The sequence below is a fragment of the Oncorhynchus clarkii genome, chromosome 9 (genome assembly GCF_045791955.1).
Source record: "Oncorhynchus clarkii lewisi isolate Uvic-CL-2024 chromosome 9, UVic_Ocla_1.0, whole genome shotgun sequence".
NCBI lineage: Eukaryota > Metazoa > Chordata > Actinopteri > Salmoniformes > Salmonidae > Oncorhynchus > Oncorhynchus clarkii.
This window is the reverse complement of record NC_092155.1, coordinates 71,560,599-71,575,405: the sequence shown is the minus strand read 5'-3', so window position 1 is coordinate 71,575,405 and position 14,807 is coordinate 71,560,599. Positions and strand designations below refer to the sequence as shown.

The 14,807-nt window shown below is 44.4% G+C and overlaps 1 protein-coding gene across 1 annotated transcript in view; it reads right to left on the bottom strand.

The window, feature by feature from the left end:
• Window positions 1-11,879, bottom strand: part of LOC139417389 (protein kinase C zeta type-like) — a 133,781-nt gene extending 121,902 nt beyond the window's left edge. The window contains exon 1 of the mRNA XM_071166660.1: window positions 11,723-11,879. Within this exon, the coding sequence (XP_071022761.1) occupies window positions 11,723-11,744 (22 nt within the window). The 5' untranslated portion in view covers window positions 11,745-11,879. The remainder of the gene's footprint in view (window positions 1-11,722) is intronic.
• Window positions 11,880-14,807: the final 2,928 nt, after the last annotated feature.

Genomic DNA, 14,807 nt, shown 5'->3' with positions numbered 1-14,807 from the left:
TCCATGTGAAACCTCCAGAGGAACTCATTGTTGAAGGAAGGTGCTGATACAGGAGACCTCCAGAGGAACTCTTTTTTGAAGGAAGGTGCTGATATAGGAGACCTCCAGAGGAACTCATTGTTGAAGGAAGGTGCTGATACAGGAGACCTCCAGAGGAACTCATTGTTGAAGGAAGGTGCTGATATAGGAGACCTCCAGAGGAACTCATTGTTGAAGGAAGGTGCTGATATAGGAGACCTCCAGAGGAACTCATTCCCCAGGTCTATTACCCAAGTATAATGACATTGCAAACAGTCCCCATATACATTCTTAAGTCATAAACCTACATCCAGGGCCCTCATCCTAAAGGGTTGGCAGATTCCTAGGCCCTTATTGCCATCCACACATACGACATGTCACCACAGCGTCAAATTCAAAATGTAGAGAGCTATCAAGGTCATTATTAAACAGCCATTTTAGAGAGGACCAGAGCGGAAATGTAGTCAGAAGTTTTTAGCAAGTGCATGATCTAGCCTATTTGTTCTTATCCCAGGGTTGGGAATGGGGACAAAGTTAGTGGTCAACTTTAAGTATGGGTTAAAGGTCAGCGTTAGAAGCTAGTGTAAAAGTGCATTTTGTACTGTAGTTAGAAAGTCAGCAGTTCAGAGGCATAAATTAGAACACTCTGAGCTGGCCCTCATGGTGTAATAAGGGTTCATCATCAGCCTAATCTGAGCTGGCCCTCATGTTGTTATGAGGGTTCATCATCAGCCTAATCTGAGCTGGCCCTTCTATTGTTATGAGGGTTCATCATCAGCCTAATCTGAGTTGGCCCTCCCGTTGTTATGAGGGTTCATCATCAGCCTAATCTGAGCTGGCCCTCATGTTGTTATGAGGGTTCATCAGCCTAATCTCATGTCATCTTGAGAGTCGAAGCGAGCTAAAGGCCACAAGTCGTAGCAGACAGTCAATCAGCCAATGTTATCTGTTTCTGTTTTTTTATTTTATTTTTTTATTTTACCTTTATTTTACAAGGCAAGTCAGTTAAGAACAAATTCTTATTTTCAATGACGGCCTAGGAACAGTGGGTTAACTGCCTGTTCAGGGGCAGAACGACAGATTTGTACCTTGTCAGCTCGGGGGTTTGAACTTGCAACCTTCCGGTTACTAGACCAACGCTCTAACCACTAGGCTACCCTGCCACCACTAGGCTACCCCGCTACCCTGTGAAGCTAAGGAGTATGGAAAGCTGAGAAGTGTGCTCTTTATGACTAGGGGGTGTGGAGTGTGTGACAATATTATTTATTTCTGTGAAACAGTTAGCATAGCTAGCACAGTCGGCTCTCTGAATAGGGCGTGTGGAAAGTGTGTGCTTGCCAGCCTGTCTGCAATCACAAAATCAGTTAGGTGTTGATTGGTGCTTGTTCTTGGTGATGCTTCTCTCCAGAAATAAAAATAAAGTTGGTCCGCCTCACCTTTACAACTATAACTATATCCTCTTGATAGCATGACAACTATAACTATATCCTCTAGATAGCATGACAACTATAACTATATCCTCTTGATAGCATGACAACTATAACTATATCCTCTTGATAGCATGACAACTATAACTATATCCTCTAGATAGCATGACAACTATAACTATATCCTCTTGATAGCATGACAACTATAACTATATCCTCTTGATAGCATGACAACTGTAACTATATCCTCTTGATAGCATGACAACTATAACTATATCCTCTTGATAGCATGATAACTATAACTATATCCTCTTGATAGCATGACAACTATAACTATATCCTCTTGATAGCATGACAACTACAACTATATCCTCTTGATAGCATGGCAACTTTAACTATATCCTCTTGATAGCATGACAACTATAACTATATCATCTTGATAGCATGACAACTATAACTATATCCTCTAGATAGCATGACAACTATAACTATATCCTCTTGATAGCATGACAACTGTAACTATATCCTCTTGATAGCATGACAACTGTAACTATATCCTCTTGATAGCATGACAACTATAACTATATCCTCTTGATAGCATGACAACTATAACTATATCCTCTTGATAGCATGACAACTATAACTATATCCTCTTGATAGCATGACAACTATAACTATATCCTCTTGATAGCATGACAACTATAACTATATCCTCTTGATAGCATGACAACTATAACTATATCCTCTTGATAGCATGACAACTATAACTATCATCTTGATAGCATGACAACTATAACTATCCTCTTGATACCATGACAACTATAACTATATCATCTTGATAGCATGACAACTATAACTATATCCTCTTGGTAGCATGACAACTATAACTATATCCTCTTGGTAGCATGACAACTATAACTATCCTCTTGGTAGCATGACAACTACAGTATAACTATATCCTCTTGATAGCATGACAACTATAACTATATCCTCTTGATAGCATGACAACTGTAACTATATCCTCTTGATAGCATGACAACTATAACTATATCCTCTTGATAGCATGACAACTGTAACTATATCCTCTTGATAGCATGACAATGCATATCTGTAACTCAAGAGGGTGGAACAATCTGCCCTGTGAAGCAAAGGCAATGATCAAAAGGTAATCACCAGAGAGAAAACACTGACAGGCAGAAAGGCAGGCAGATAGGCAGATAGGCAGACAGGCAGACAGGCAGACAGGCAGACAGGCAGGCAGACAGGCATACAGGCAGACAGGCATGCCTATGGAGTGTGGAGTGACAGTGAGGAGCATGGTAGGCTGATTATAAGCCTATTTCAGACCCTTGTCAACGATATAGCAGATTAGAGGATTGTGTTGAGGCTGAAATAACATGAAGGTCAAAAGTTATGTTATTAGTATCAAAAGACCCCAAAAGGAACCATCATGAAGAGTGTTGAGAGAGTTCGAGAGCAGAGCGAAATACATTTGAAGTCAGAGGTTTACATACACCTTAGCCAAATACATTCAACTCAGTTTTTCACAATTCCTGACATTTAATCAGAGTAAAAATTCCCCGTCTTAGGTCAGTTAGGATCACCACTTTATTTTAAGAATGTGAAATGTCAGAATAACAGTAGAGAGTGATGTATTTCAGCTTTTATTTCTTTCATCACATTCCCAGTGGGTCAGAAGTTTACATACACTCAATTAGTATTTGGTAGCATTGCCTTTAAATGGTTTAACTTGGGTCAAACGTTTTGTGTAGCCTTCCACAAGCTTCCCACAATAAATTGGGAGAATTTTGTCCCATTCCTCCTGACCGAGCTGGTATAACTGAATCAGGTTTGTAGGCCTCCTTCCTCGCACATGCCTTTTCAGTTCTGCCCACAAATTCTCTATAGGATTGAGTTCAGGGCCTTGACTTTGTTGTTCTTAAGCCATTTTGCCACAACTTTGGAAATATGCTTGGGGTCAATGTCCATTTGGAAGACCCATTTGCGACCAAGCATTAACTTCCTGACTGATGTCTTGAGATGTTGCTTCAGTGTGTCCACAGCATTTTCCTGCCTCATGATGCCATCTATTTTGAAGTGCACCAGTCCCTCCTGCAGCAAAGCACCCCCACAATATGATGCTGCCACCCCCGTGTTTCACGGTTGGGATGGTGTTCATGGGCGTGCAAATCTCCCCCTTTTTCCTCCAAACATAATGATGGTCATTATGGCCAAACAGTTCAATTTTTGTTTCATCAGACCAGAGGACATTTCTCCAAAAAGTACAATCTTTGTCCCCATGTGCAGTTGCAAACCATTGTCTGACTTTTTTATGGCGGTTTTGGAACAGTGGCTTGTTTCTTGCTGAGCGGCCTTTCAGGTTATGTCGATATAGGACTTGTTTTACTGTGGATATAGATAATTTTGTACCTGTTTCCTCCAGCATCTTTACAAGGTCCTTTGCTGTTGTTCTGAGATTGATTTGCACTTTTCGCACCAAAGCAGGTTCATCTCTAGGAGACAGAATGCAACTCCTTCCTGAGCGGTATGACGGCTGCATGGTCCCATGGTGTTTATACTTGCCTACTATTGTTTGTACAGATGAATGTGGTACCTTCAGGTGTTTGGAAATTGCACCCAAGGATGAACCAGACTTGTTGAGGTCTACAAAACATTTTTTTGAGGTCTTGGCTGATTTCTTTTGATTTTCACATGATGTCAAGCAAAGAGGCACTGAGTTTAAAGGTAGGCCTTGAAATACATTCACAGGTACACCTCCAATTTACTCAAATTATGTCACTTGTCCTATCAGAAGCTTCTAAAGCCATTACATAATTTTCTGGAATTTTCCAAGCTGTTTAAAGGCACAGTCAATTTAGTGTATGTAAACTTCTGACCCGCTGGAATTCTGATACAGTGAATTATAAGTGAAATAATCTGTCTGTAAACAAGTGTTGGAAAAATGACTTTTGTCATGCACAAAGTAGATGTCCTAACTGACTTGCCAAAACTATAGTTTGTTAACAAGAAATGTATGGAGTGGTTGAAAAATGAGTTTTAATGACTCCAACCTGAGTGTATGTAAACTTCCGACTTCAATGGCAGGTGGCCTTGCAGTGTGACATGTTATCCATGGCATCCGTATTCAGTCAAGGGCCAATTCCATTTAATCAAGCCAAACTTGAGAAAAGGGTAGTATGTAGGAGTTCAATGTAATATGATGAACGGCAAAGTCCTTCGTACCGCTGACCCCCTTCAAAACGTGTGACTCACAATTTTCACCACTATGTACACTGTTTCTTTATTTCCTACAGTCAGACCCACTTAATGGACCATGGTTTAACATGTAAAGGGCTCTGGCTGTAGGTGGTTTAACATGTAAAGGGCTCTGGCTGTAGGTGGTTTAACATGTAAAGGGCTCTGGCTGTAGGTGGTTTAACATGTAAAGGGCTCTGGCTGTAGGTGGTTTAACATGTAAAGGGCTCTGGCTGTAGGTGGTTTAACATGTAAAGGGCTCTGGCTGTAGGTGGTTTAACATGTAAAGGGCTCTGGCTGTAGGTGGTTTAACATGTAAAGGGCTCTGGCTGTAGGTGGTTTAACATGTAAAGGGCTCTGGCTGTAGATGGTTTAACATGTAAAGGGCTCTGGCTGTAGGTGGTTTAACATGTAAAGGGCTCTGGCTGTAGGTGGTTTAACATGTAAAGGGCTCGGGCTGTAGGTGGTTTAACATGTAAAGGGCTCTGGCTGTAGGTGGTTTAACATGTAAAGGGCTCTGGCTGTAGGTGGTTTAACATGTAAAGGGCTCTGGCTGTAGGTGGTTTAACATGTAAAGGGCTCTGGCTGTAGGTGGTTTAACATGTAAAGGGCTCGGGCTGTAGGTGGTTTAACATGTAAAGGGCTCTGGCTGTAGGTGGTTTAACATGTAAGGGGCTCTGGCTGTAGGTGGTTTAACATGTAAAGGGCTCTGGCTGTAGGTGGTTTAACATGTAAAGGGCTTGGGCTGTAGGTGGTTTAACATGTAAAGGGCTCTGGCTGTAGGTGGTTTAACATGTAAAGGGCTTGGGCTGTAGGTGGTTTAACATGTAAAGGGCTCTGGCTGTAGGTGGTTTAACATGTAAAGGGCTCTGACTGTAGGTGGTTTAACATGTAAAGGGCTCTGGCTGTAGGTGGTTTAACATGTAAAGGGCTTGGGCTGTAGGTGGTTTAACATGTAAAGGGCTCTGGCTGTAGGTGGTTTAACATGTAAAGGGCTCTGGCTGTAGATGGTTTAACATGTAAAGGGCTCTGGCTGTAGGTGGTTTAACATGTAAAGGGCTCTGGCTGTAGGTGGTTTAACATGTAAAGGGCTCTGGCTGTAGGTGGTTTAACATGTAAAGGGCTTGGGCTGTAGGTGGTTTAACATGTAAAGGGCTTGGGCTGTAGGTGGTTTAACATGTAAAGGGCTTGGGCTGTAGGTGGTTTAACACGTAAAGGGCTTGGGCTGTAGGTGGTTTAACATGTAAAGGGCTCTGGCTGTAGGTGATTTAACATGTAAAGGGCTCTGGCTGTAGGTGGTTTAACATGTAAAGGGCTCTGGCTGTAGGTGGTTTAACATGTAAAGGGCTCTGGCTGTAGGTGGTTTAACATGTAAAGGGCTCTGGCTGTAGGTGGTTTAACATGTAAAGGGCTCTGGCTGTAGGTGGTTTAACATGTAAAGGGCTTGGGCTGTAGGTGGTTTAACATGTAAAGGGCTTGGGCTGTAGGTGGTTTAACATGTAAAGGGCTCTGGCTGTAGGTGGTTTAACATGTAAAGGGCTTGGGCTGTAGGTGGTTTAACATGTAAAGGGCTTGGGCTGTAGGTGGTTTAACATGTAAAGGGCTCTGGCTGTAGGTGGTTTAACATGTAAAGGGCTCTGGCTGTAGGTGGTTTAACATGTAAAGGGCTCTGGCTGTAGGTGGTTTAACATGTAAAGGGCTCTGGCTGTAGGTGGTTTAACATGTAAAGGGCTCTGGCTGTAGGTGGTTTAACATGTAAAGGGCTCTGGCTGTAGGTGGTTTAACATGTAAAGGGCTCTGGCTGTAGGTGGTTTAACATGTAAAGGGCTCTGGCTGTAGGTGGTTTAACATGTAAAGGGCTCTGGCTGTAGGTGGTTTAACATGTAAAGGGCTCTGGCTGTAGGTGGTTTAACATGTAAAGGGCTCTGGCTGTAGGTGGTTTAACATGTAAAGGGCTCTGGCTGTAGGTGGTTTAACATGTAAAGGGCTCTGGCTGTAGGTGGTTTAACATGTAAAGGGCTCTGGCTGTAGGTGGTTTAACATGTAAAGGGCTCTGGCTGTAGGTGCATGCATTTGCTAAATGAGTTCATGTGAATGAATGGTAGCTACTAGCTAGTCACGTAGTGGTAATTAGATTGGATGAAAGCAAGGCTTTGCGGTACCCACCCCTCCCCCACTGGCAGAGAGAAAGGCCCTAGTCAAGCCTCTCATGCAGCTGCCCCTCTAGACCCCCCATTTGAGGAGGATAGAGGGTGTGTGTGTGTGTGTGTGTGTGTGTGTGTGTGTGTGTGTGTGTGTGTGTGTGTGTAAGGATGGGTGTGGTTTCTCCTCTACTCTGTTCTTGCGCCGTAATAATCAAGGGAGGAGGGAGGTAGAGGGGCAGCGAGGGGGCTGACATCCACAGAGAAATGGAGTCAATTACCCAGTCTTTTTTTTTAAAGCTGCAATACAGCAACTTTTTTGGGCGACCTGACAAAATTCACATAGAAATACGAGTTATAGATCTGTCATTCTTATTGAAAGAAAGTCTGTGCTATTTCTATTCTTCTTGTTTTTAAGTGTCGTTTTACGCGTCTTTTACCTTCGATTTTGCACACCAGCTTCAAACAGCTGAAAATACAATATTTTGGATTATGGAAAATATATTTCACAGCAGTTTAGATGGTACAATGATTCTCTACACTATACTTGCTTGTTTTGTCACATAAACTGAAATTAGGCGAACTATTAGAGGAAATGGAGAAGAGATTTCTGCATAGTGCATCTTTAAAGGGGGAATCGTATGAAACAATGTGCTCGTTGAGGAGAACTGATGGAGACGATGATTATGATGTTATTAGCGTGGTAATTGGCCAGACTGGTTATCAGCAGTAGTACAGCTTCTGCAAGCACTTTACAATCACCTTGCTAATACGGATGCATGTACCAGGGTTGGAGGCAATTCCTTTCCAATTCAGTCAAGTCAGGAAGTTAACAAATTCCAATTCCAAATCCATATAAGGTAGTATACTGTCCTTATGTCTTTAGTATAATGTAGTAGTATAATGTCCTTATGTCTTTAGTATAGTAGTATAATGTAGTAGTATACTGTCCTTATCTCTTTAGTATAATGTAGTAGTATAATGTCCTTATGTCTTTAGTATAGTAGTATAATGTAGTAGTATACTGTCCTTATGTCTTCAGTATAATGTAGTAGTATACTGTCCTTATGTCTTTAGTATAGTAGTATAATGTTGTAGTATACTGTCCTTATGTCTTTAGTATAATGTAGTAGTATACTGTTCTTATGTCTTTAGTATAGTAGTATAATGTAGTAGTATACTGTCCTTATGTCTTTAGTATAGTAGTATAATGTTATAGTATACTGTCCTTATGTCTTTAGTATAATGTAGTAGTATACTGTCCTTATGTCTTTAGTATAGTAGTATAATGTTATAGTATACTGTCCTTATGTCTTTAGTATAATGTAGTAGTATACTGTCCTTATGTCTTTAGTATAGTAGTATATGAGTGTGGGAGACAGAGAGAGGTGAAACGAGCACAGGGCCAGTAGAAGAGGTGAAGAGAGCACAGGGCCCGTGTGGGAGAGGTTAAGAGAGCACAATGCCAGTGTGGGAGAGGTGAAGAGAGCACAATGCCAGTGTGGGAGAGGTGAAGAGAGCAAAGGGCCAGTGTGGGAGAGGTGAAGAGAGCACAGGGCCAGTGTGGGAGAGGTGAAGAGAGCACAATGCCAGTGTGGGAGAGGTGAAGAGAGCACAGGGCCAGTGAGGGAGAGGTTAATAGAGCACAGGGCCAGGGAGGGAGAGGTGAAGAGAGCACAGGGCCAGTGTGGGAGAGGTGAAGAGAGCACAGGGCCAGTGGGAGAGGTGAAGAGAGCACAGGGCCAGTGTGGGAGAGGTGAAGAGAGCACAATGCCAGTGTGGGAGAGGTGAAGAGAGCACAGGGCCAGTGTGGGAAAGGTGAAGAGAGCACAGGGCCAGTGTGGGAGAGGTGAAGAGAGCACAATGCCAGTGTGGGAGAGGTGAAGAGAGCACAGGGCCCGTGTGGGAGAGGTGAAGAGAGCACAGGGCCAGGGAGGGAGAGGTGAAGAGAGCACAATGCCAGTGTGGGAGAGGTGAAGAGAGCACAGGGCCCGTGTGGCAGAGGTTAAGAGAGCACAGGGCCAGAGAGGGAGAGGTGAAGAGAGCACAGGGCCCGTGTGGGAGAGGTGAAGAGAGCACAGGGCCAGTGTGGGAGAGCCGCTCATTCCTCCACTGACTAATGAACAGCTCCCATTTTCTCTTTTTAAAGGTCTGCTAACAATGTCCTTGTCAAACTTCCTTTACATATGGCTTCCGCTCCATATTAAATGCGGTAAACTGTTGACTGGGAGTCATTTTGGAAATAATGTCCGCTAAAACAGTTCAGAAGCATATGTAATAATGCTACATAGCCAAACTCCTATAACATACATGTCAATGATATAGCAAAATGCATATAAACATATTTCCTACCGTCTAGCAGCCTATACAGTGTTTTAATATAGGCCGAGAACAAATCATTGGATAGCGAAGTGAAACTAAAACAAAACAATGTACTCAGACCAATATAGTCATTATACACAGTCTGAGACTTCCAAAAGGCTTTGACAAATACAAAACACAAATATGATCCGAACATGAACGCACGAACAAAATGCACTAATATTAGCCTAAAACTGATAGACAGACTAGCAAACAGCTCTTTGCCAAAAAATAGACTGGAAGCACATTAGACCGTATTGATATCATATTGTCCTGAAAACGGCTACGGACATTACTGACGGTAATCTCCTTGGCAAAGACCCTTAAATATCACTCAGTAGCAGTGCACCAAAACCCTTTCATTACAGAAAATGGTGGTCTGAGACTGACGGTTGGCTGTAAAAATTTAAAACACAATATTACAATTGAGGATTTACTCACTTATGTAACTAGATGTGGGTGAAGAGTATCCACGGTTGGTTGCCATGCGCAACCAGACTTTGACGGACAGGCCTTGTAAAGTCATACAGTAAACGTGACACCTGTCCTCAACATGCGTGATAGCTAATGTGGATCCATTACGCCGATGTGTACTTTGCGTGTACTTTGTGTGTACTTTGTGTGTATAAAGTAGCACATCAGCAGCTAAAGTACTGTATAAGGGCTGTGTCATACATAAAAAGTCTTACAAAGACTACAGGGAACTACTGTAAGCTACAGTGCATTACAGCAAGCTAGATCGCACTACTGTAAGCTACAGGGAACTACAATAAGCTACAGGGAACTACATTAAGCTACAGTGCACTACTGTAAGCTACATCGCATTACCGGTAAGCTACAGGGAACTACTGTAAGTTACAGCGCACTACGGTAAGCTACAGTGCATTACGGTAAGCTATATGGAGAGGCTAATGTAACCTCATAAGAACAATAAACAATGTTGCCCTGACACATAAATACTAAGATATCTCAGAGATCTATACAGTAGATGGACTCAGGAGGCACTAGAACATGGATACTGTGTGTAAAAACTGACACGATTGGCCGGCTCTACCTCGATATTCTATCCCCAGCACAGTCATAAGCATGTCAAAGAAGAGTTGGATCAAAATGCCTCTTCACTCATATACTGTTCCAAACCTATATACCAACCCTGTATCCTGTCCAACACCTATATACGACCCTATGTCCTCTTCTAAATCTAGTTTACCTACCTATATGTATTCTATACAGATATACATCTATCTTACGTACCTATATGTATTCTATACAGATATACATCTATCTTACGTACCTATATGTATTCTATACAGATATACATACTGTATATATACAGACCATAATATATAGGTACTAACCATTAGCGAGTGAGAGAGAGACCATTTCAACTCAGAGAAACACAAACACACACAGCAAAAGTATAATTTTTCTTCCTGACAATCCACAACAATCCTCCTTTTGTTTTGAGCAACGTAATAAACAGCAGAGAGAAAGGCGAGCCTTGTTGTTAGCTACATCTGCTAAATTACATACACACCACACTCCCCCTGAGCAAAAAACACCCCTCCACTCCCCCCACGGAGCAAAAAACACCCCTCCACTCCCCCCACGGAGCAAAAACACCCCTCCACTCCCCCCGGAGCAAATACACCCCTTCACTCCCCCTGGAGCAAATACACCCCTCCACTCCCCGCGGAGCAAAAACACACCTCCACTCCCCCCAGAGTAAAAGCACACCTCCACTCCCCCCAGAGTAAAAACACACCTTCACTCCCCCCGGAGCAAATACACCCCTCCACTCCCCCGCGGAGCAAAAACACCCCTCCACTCCCCCCGGAGCAAAAACACCCCTCCACTCCCCCCGGAGCAAAAACACACCTCCACTCCCCCCAGAGCAAAAACACCCCTCCACTCCCCCCAGAGCAAAAACACACCTTCACTCCCCCCGGAGCAAATACACCCCTCCACTCCCCTGGAGCAAAAACACCCCTCCACTCCCCCCGGAGCAAAAACACCCCTCCACTCCCCCCGGAGCAAAACACCCCTCCACTCCCCCCAGAGCAAAAACAACCCCCCCCCCCCCCCCCCCCCCCCCCCCCCCCCCTGGAGCAAAAACAAACATTATGCCAACACTAACCCAACTCACCCTTTTGCCCAAAGCCCTGTTATTTGGGTGCTGGATGCACTTGACCAGCCGATGAGAATCGTTATTAGTGCCTGGGCTAATTATCTTGTTAAGGGAGGAAGAGGAGGATGAGGGGAGGTGAAGGTGATAGGGAATATATTCATCCCCGTTTACACAGAACAATACGCAATGACAAATCACTCCCACAAGAGTACCAGTCATAACAACACATCTCTGTTCTACCAGAGATGACAGAATCACATAGGTAGCCTGAGACATTGAGTGTGGTCAGAACAGGCATGACAAACAGGTTGCTACACAAAAACACCACACAGCAACAACCAATCTGAGTAGGGCTGCTTGTTTCTCATCAAACCGTAACATTTCTCACGTACCGTCATCTTTTACAGGATGCATTTAGTCCTCCTTTAAAGAGCCGTCGGCTGGGTTACAAAGAGCCCTAATCTGGATGTTGTGGTTCCTTTGTGCCTCGGCTGGCGGACGGTGTGGTGATGAGAGTGCTCTCGCCTCTCCCCAGCAGCACTGACTACCACAGCCAGGTAGGCATACACACACACACTGGCAGCGCATACACACACCCCGTCACCGCACACACACAAACACACCCTCTCTCACACACACACACACACACACAGTGCCGCACTCACTAACAGGGTCCAGACCCTTCAAGAGGACTGCCAACAAGACACCAGGCCAGAGCCCAGACTGTAACGTAATTGCAGGACACAAGCCAGAAAAAGCCACTATCAGATAGCAACCAAGGCTAGCGGGAAGCATGCGTCCACAGTGTATAGACACTGCCTGCCTGCAACACATGAGAGGATGAGCTAGCTAGTAGCTATAAACACAGCAGTTATGGAGGCAGAGCACACACACACACACACACACACACAGACAGAGATTACATCCAGGCTAAAATCCAGAGAAGGATACTGCCGTTAAATCTATTGTCCGTGGTGGATAGATGGATGGATAGATGGATGAGGGAGGGATGGATAGATGGATGAGGGATGGATATTGCTCACCGGTGTCCTTCCTCCTTTTCTTTCTGGCTCCTTCAGCACATTATCCTGGCTGGTGTGTACGTCGGGTCGGGAAGGAAACGTAGCTACATCCCCTCCTCTCTCTCCCCGATACCTCTCTTCTTCTCCCGGCGATTTATTTCATTATTTTCTCCCTCTCTGTCTCTGTCTCTCTGACTGCCTCCCCTACTCCCTCCCTCTCTCTCTCTCTCTTTCTCTCCTCCTCCCTGTAGCACGGTTGCTACAGCTGTCAGTGTTGCCCTCGCTCTTTTCTTGTGGCTATTTAATTCCCCCCATTTCTCTCTCTCTCTGATTCCTCTTTTCTCTCTCTCTCTCTCTCTCTCTCTCTCTCTCTCTCTCTCTCTCTGATGCCTCTCCTCTGTTTCTCTCTCTGATGCCTCTCCTCCTCTCTATCTCTCTCTCTGATGCCTCTCCTCTCTCTCTCTCTGATGCCTCTCCTCTGTTTCTCTCTCTCTCTGATGCCTCTCCTCTGTTTCTCTCACTGATGCCTCTCCTCCTCTCTACCTCTTTCTCTGATGCCTCTCCTCTCTCTCTCTCTCTCTCTCTGATGCCTCTCCTCTGTTTCTCTCTCTGATGCCTCTCCTCTGTTGCTCTCTCTGATGCCTCTCCTCCTCCCTATCTCTCTCTCTGATTCCTCTCCTCTGTTTCTCTCTCTGATGCCTCTCCTCTCTCTCTCTCTCTCTGATTCCTCTCCTCTGTTTCTCTCTCTGATGACTCTCCTCTCTCTCTCTCTCTCTGATTCATCTCCTCTGTTTCTCTCTCTGATGCCTCTCTTCTCTCTCTCTCTCTGATTCCTCTCCTCTGTTTCTCTCTCTGATGCCTCTCCTCCTCTCTCTGATGCCTCTCCTCCTCTCTATCTCTCTCTCTGATTCCTCTCCTCTGTTTCTCTTTGATGCCTCTCCTCCTCTCTCTCTCTGATTCCTCTCCTGTTTCTCTCTCTGATGCCTCTCCTCCTCTCTATCACCTCTCCTCTGTTTCTCTCTCTGATGCCTCTCCTCCTCTCTATCACCTCTCCTCTGTTTCTCTCTCTGATTCCTCTCCTCTGTTTCTCTCTCTCTCTGATGGCTCTACTCCTCTGTTTCTCTGTGATGCCTCTCCTCTGTATCTATCTCTCTGATGCTGTGAACATAAAGAACCAATATTTTACGGTATAGTGATCTCTCTTTCCACCTCTATCCCTGTCTCTCTATATCATTCTCTCTGTCTACAACATCTCCTCCTGATGTCGACAGGCATGGGGATAACGGCGCTGGCACTAGCGGTAACCGCGCTCGGCCCAGGAGAGGCAGTGGTACACAGCGGAGGGTGCTGGGAAAACACGACAGGGATCGATGCTGAGCGGTGGAAGAGGAAGAGGAGGAGGTGCGGGGACCGCTGAAGAGCCCGGTGCAGCCTCCGCCTGAGTGCATCCGGGCTTTCAACCCCCTCCGCCCTCCTCCTCCTCCCACACAGAGGGGGGTCTGTTCACACTCTCAGGGCCGAGCAGAGTCCTCAACTAACGGCTCACACAATGAGCCTGACAAGGCCGGATCAGTAAGCCAGCTAGCGAGGGAGATTAAGCATTGTCTGTTGTTGTGAGCTCTGTGTTTTGATGAGGTCTGTGAGGAGACAAGTTAGCATAGCCTGTACTGTGCAGAACAGTGAGGTCAGTACAGGGAGAACTGCTATATGAAAAGCCGGCGAACGCAGGCCTACGCAGCGAACTAATCTCTCTAACTTTCTAACTTTAACTTTTTATACATAGAATTGTTCTAGTTTATAATTCATCTGAAGCTGCCATCTGCCAATCAATAGCCTCCAATGAGCACAATGCTTTGCCAGTTAGGTGAGTTCTAATTCTGTACCATCCTGTCTAGTGAGTACATCGATCAATGGTTAGTGTGAAATACATGTCTAAAAGACAGAATACACCTACATTATGTTTGTATTGTGCTTTTGGAGCACAGCGAGTACACCTACATTATGTTTGTATTGTGCTATAGGAGCACAGTGAGTACACCTACATTATGTTTGTATTGTGCTATAGGAGCACAGCGAGTACACCTACATTATGTTTGTATTGTGCTTTAGGATCACAGCGAGTACACCTACATTATGTTTGTATTGTGCTATAGGAGCACAGCGAGTACACCTACATTATGTTTGTATTGTGCTTTTGGAGCACAGCGAGTACACCTACATTATGTTTGTATTTTGCTATAGGAGCACAGCGAGTACACCTACATTATGTTTGTATAGTGCTTTTGGAGCACAGCGAGTACACCTACATTATGTTTGTATTGTGCTTTAGGAGCACAGCGAGTACACCTACATTATGTTTGTATTGTGCTTTTGGAGCACAGCGAGTACACCTACATTATGTTTGTATTGTGCTTTAGGAGCACAGCGGTAAAAGGCTTATACAGTAAATACATGA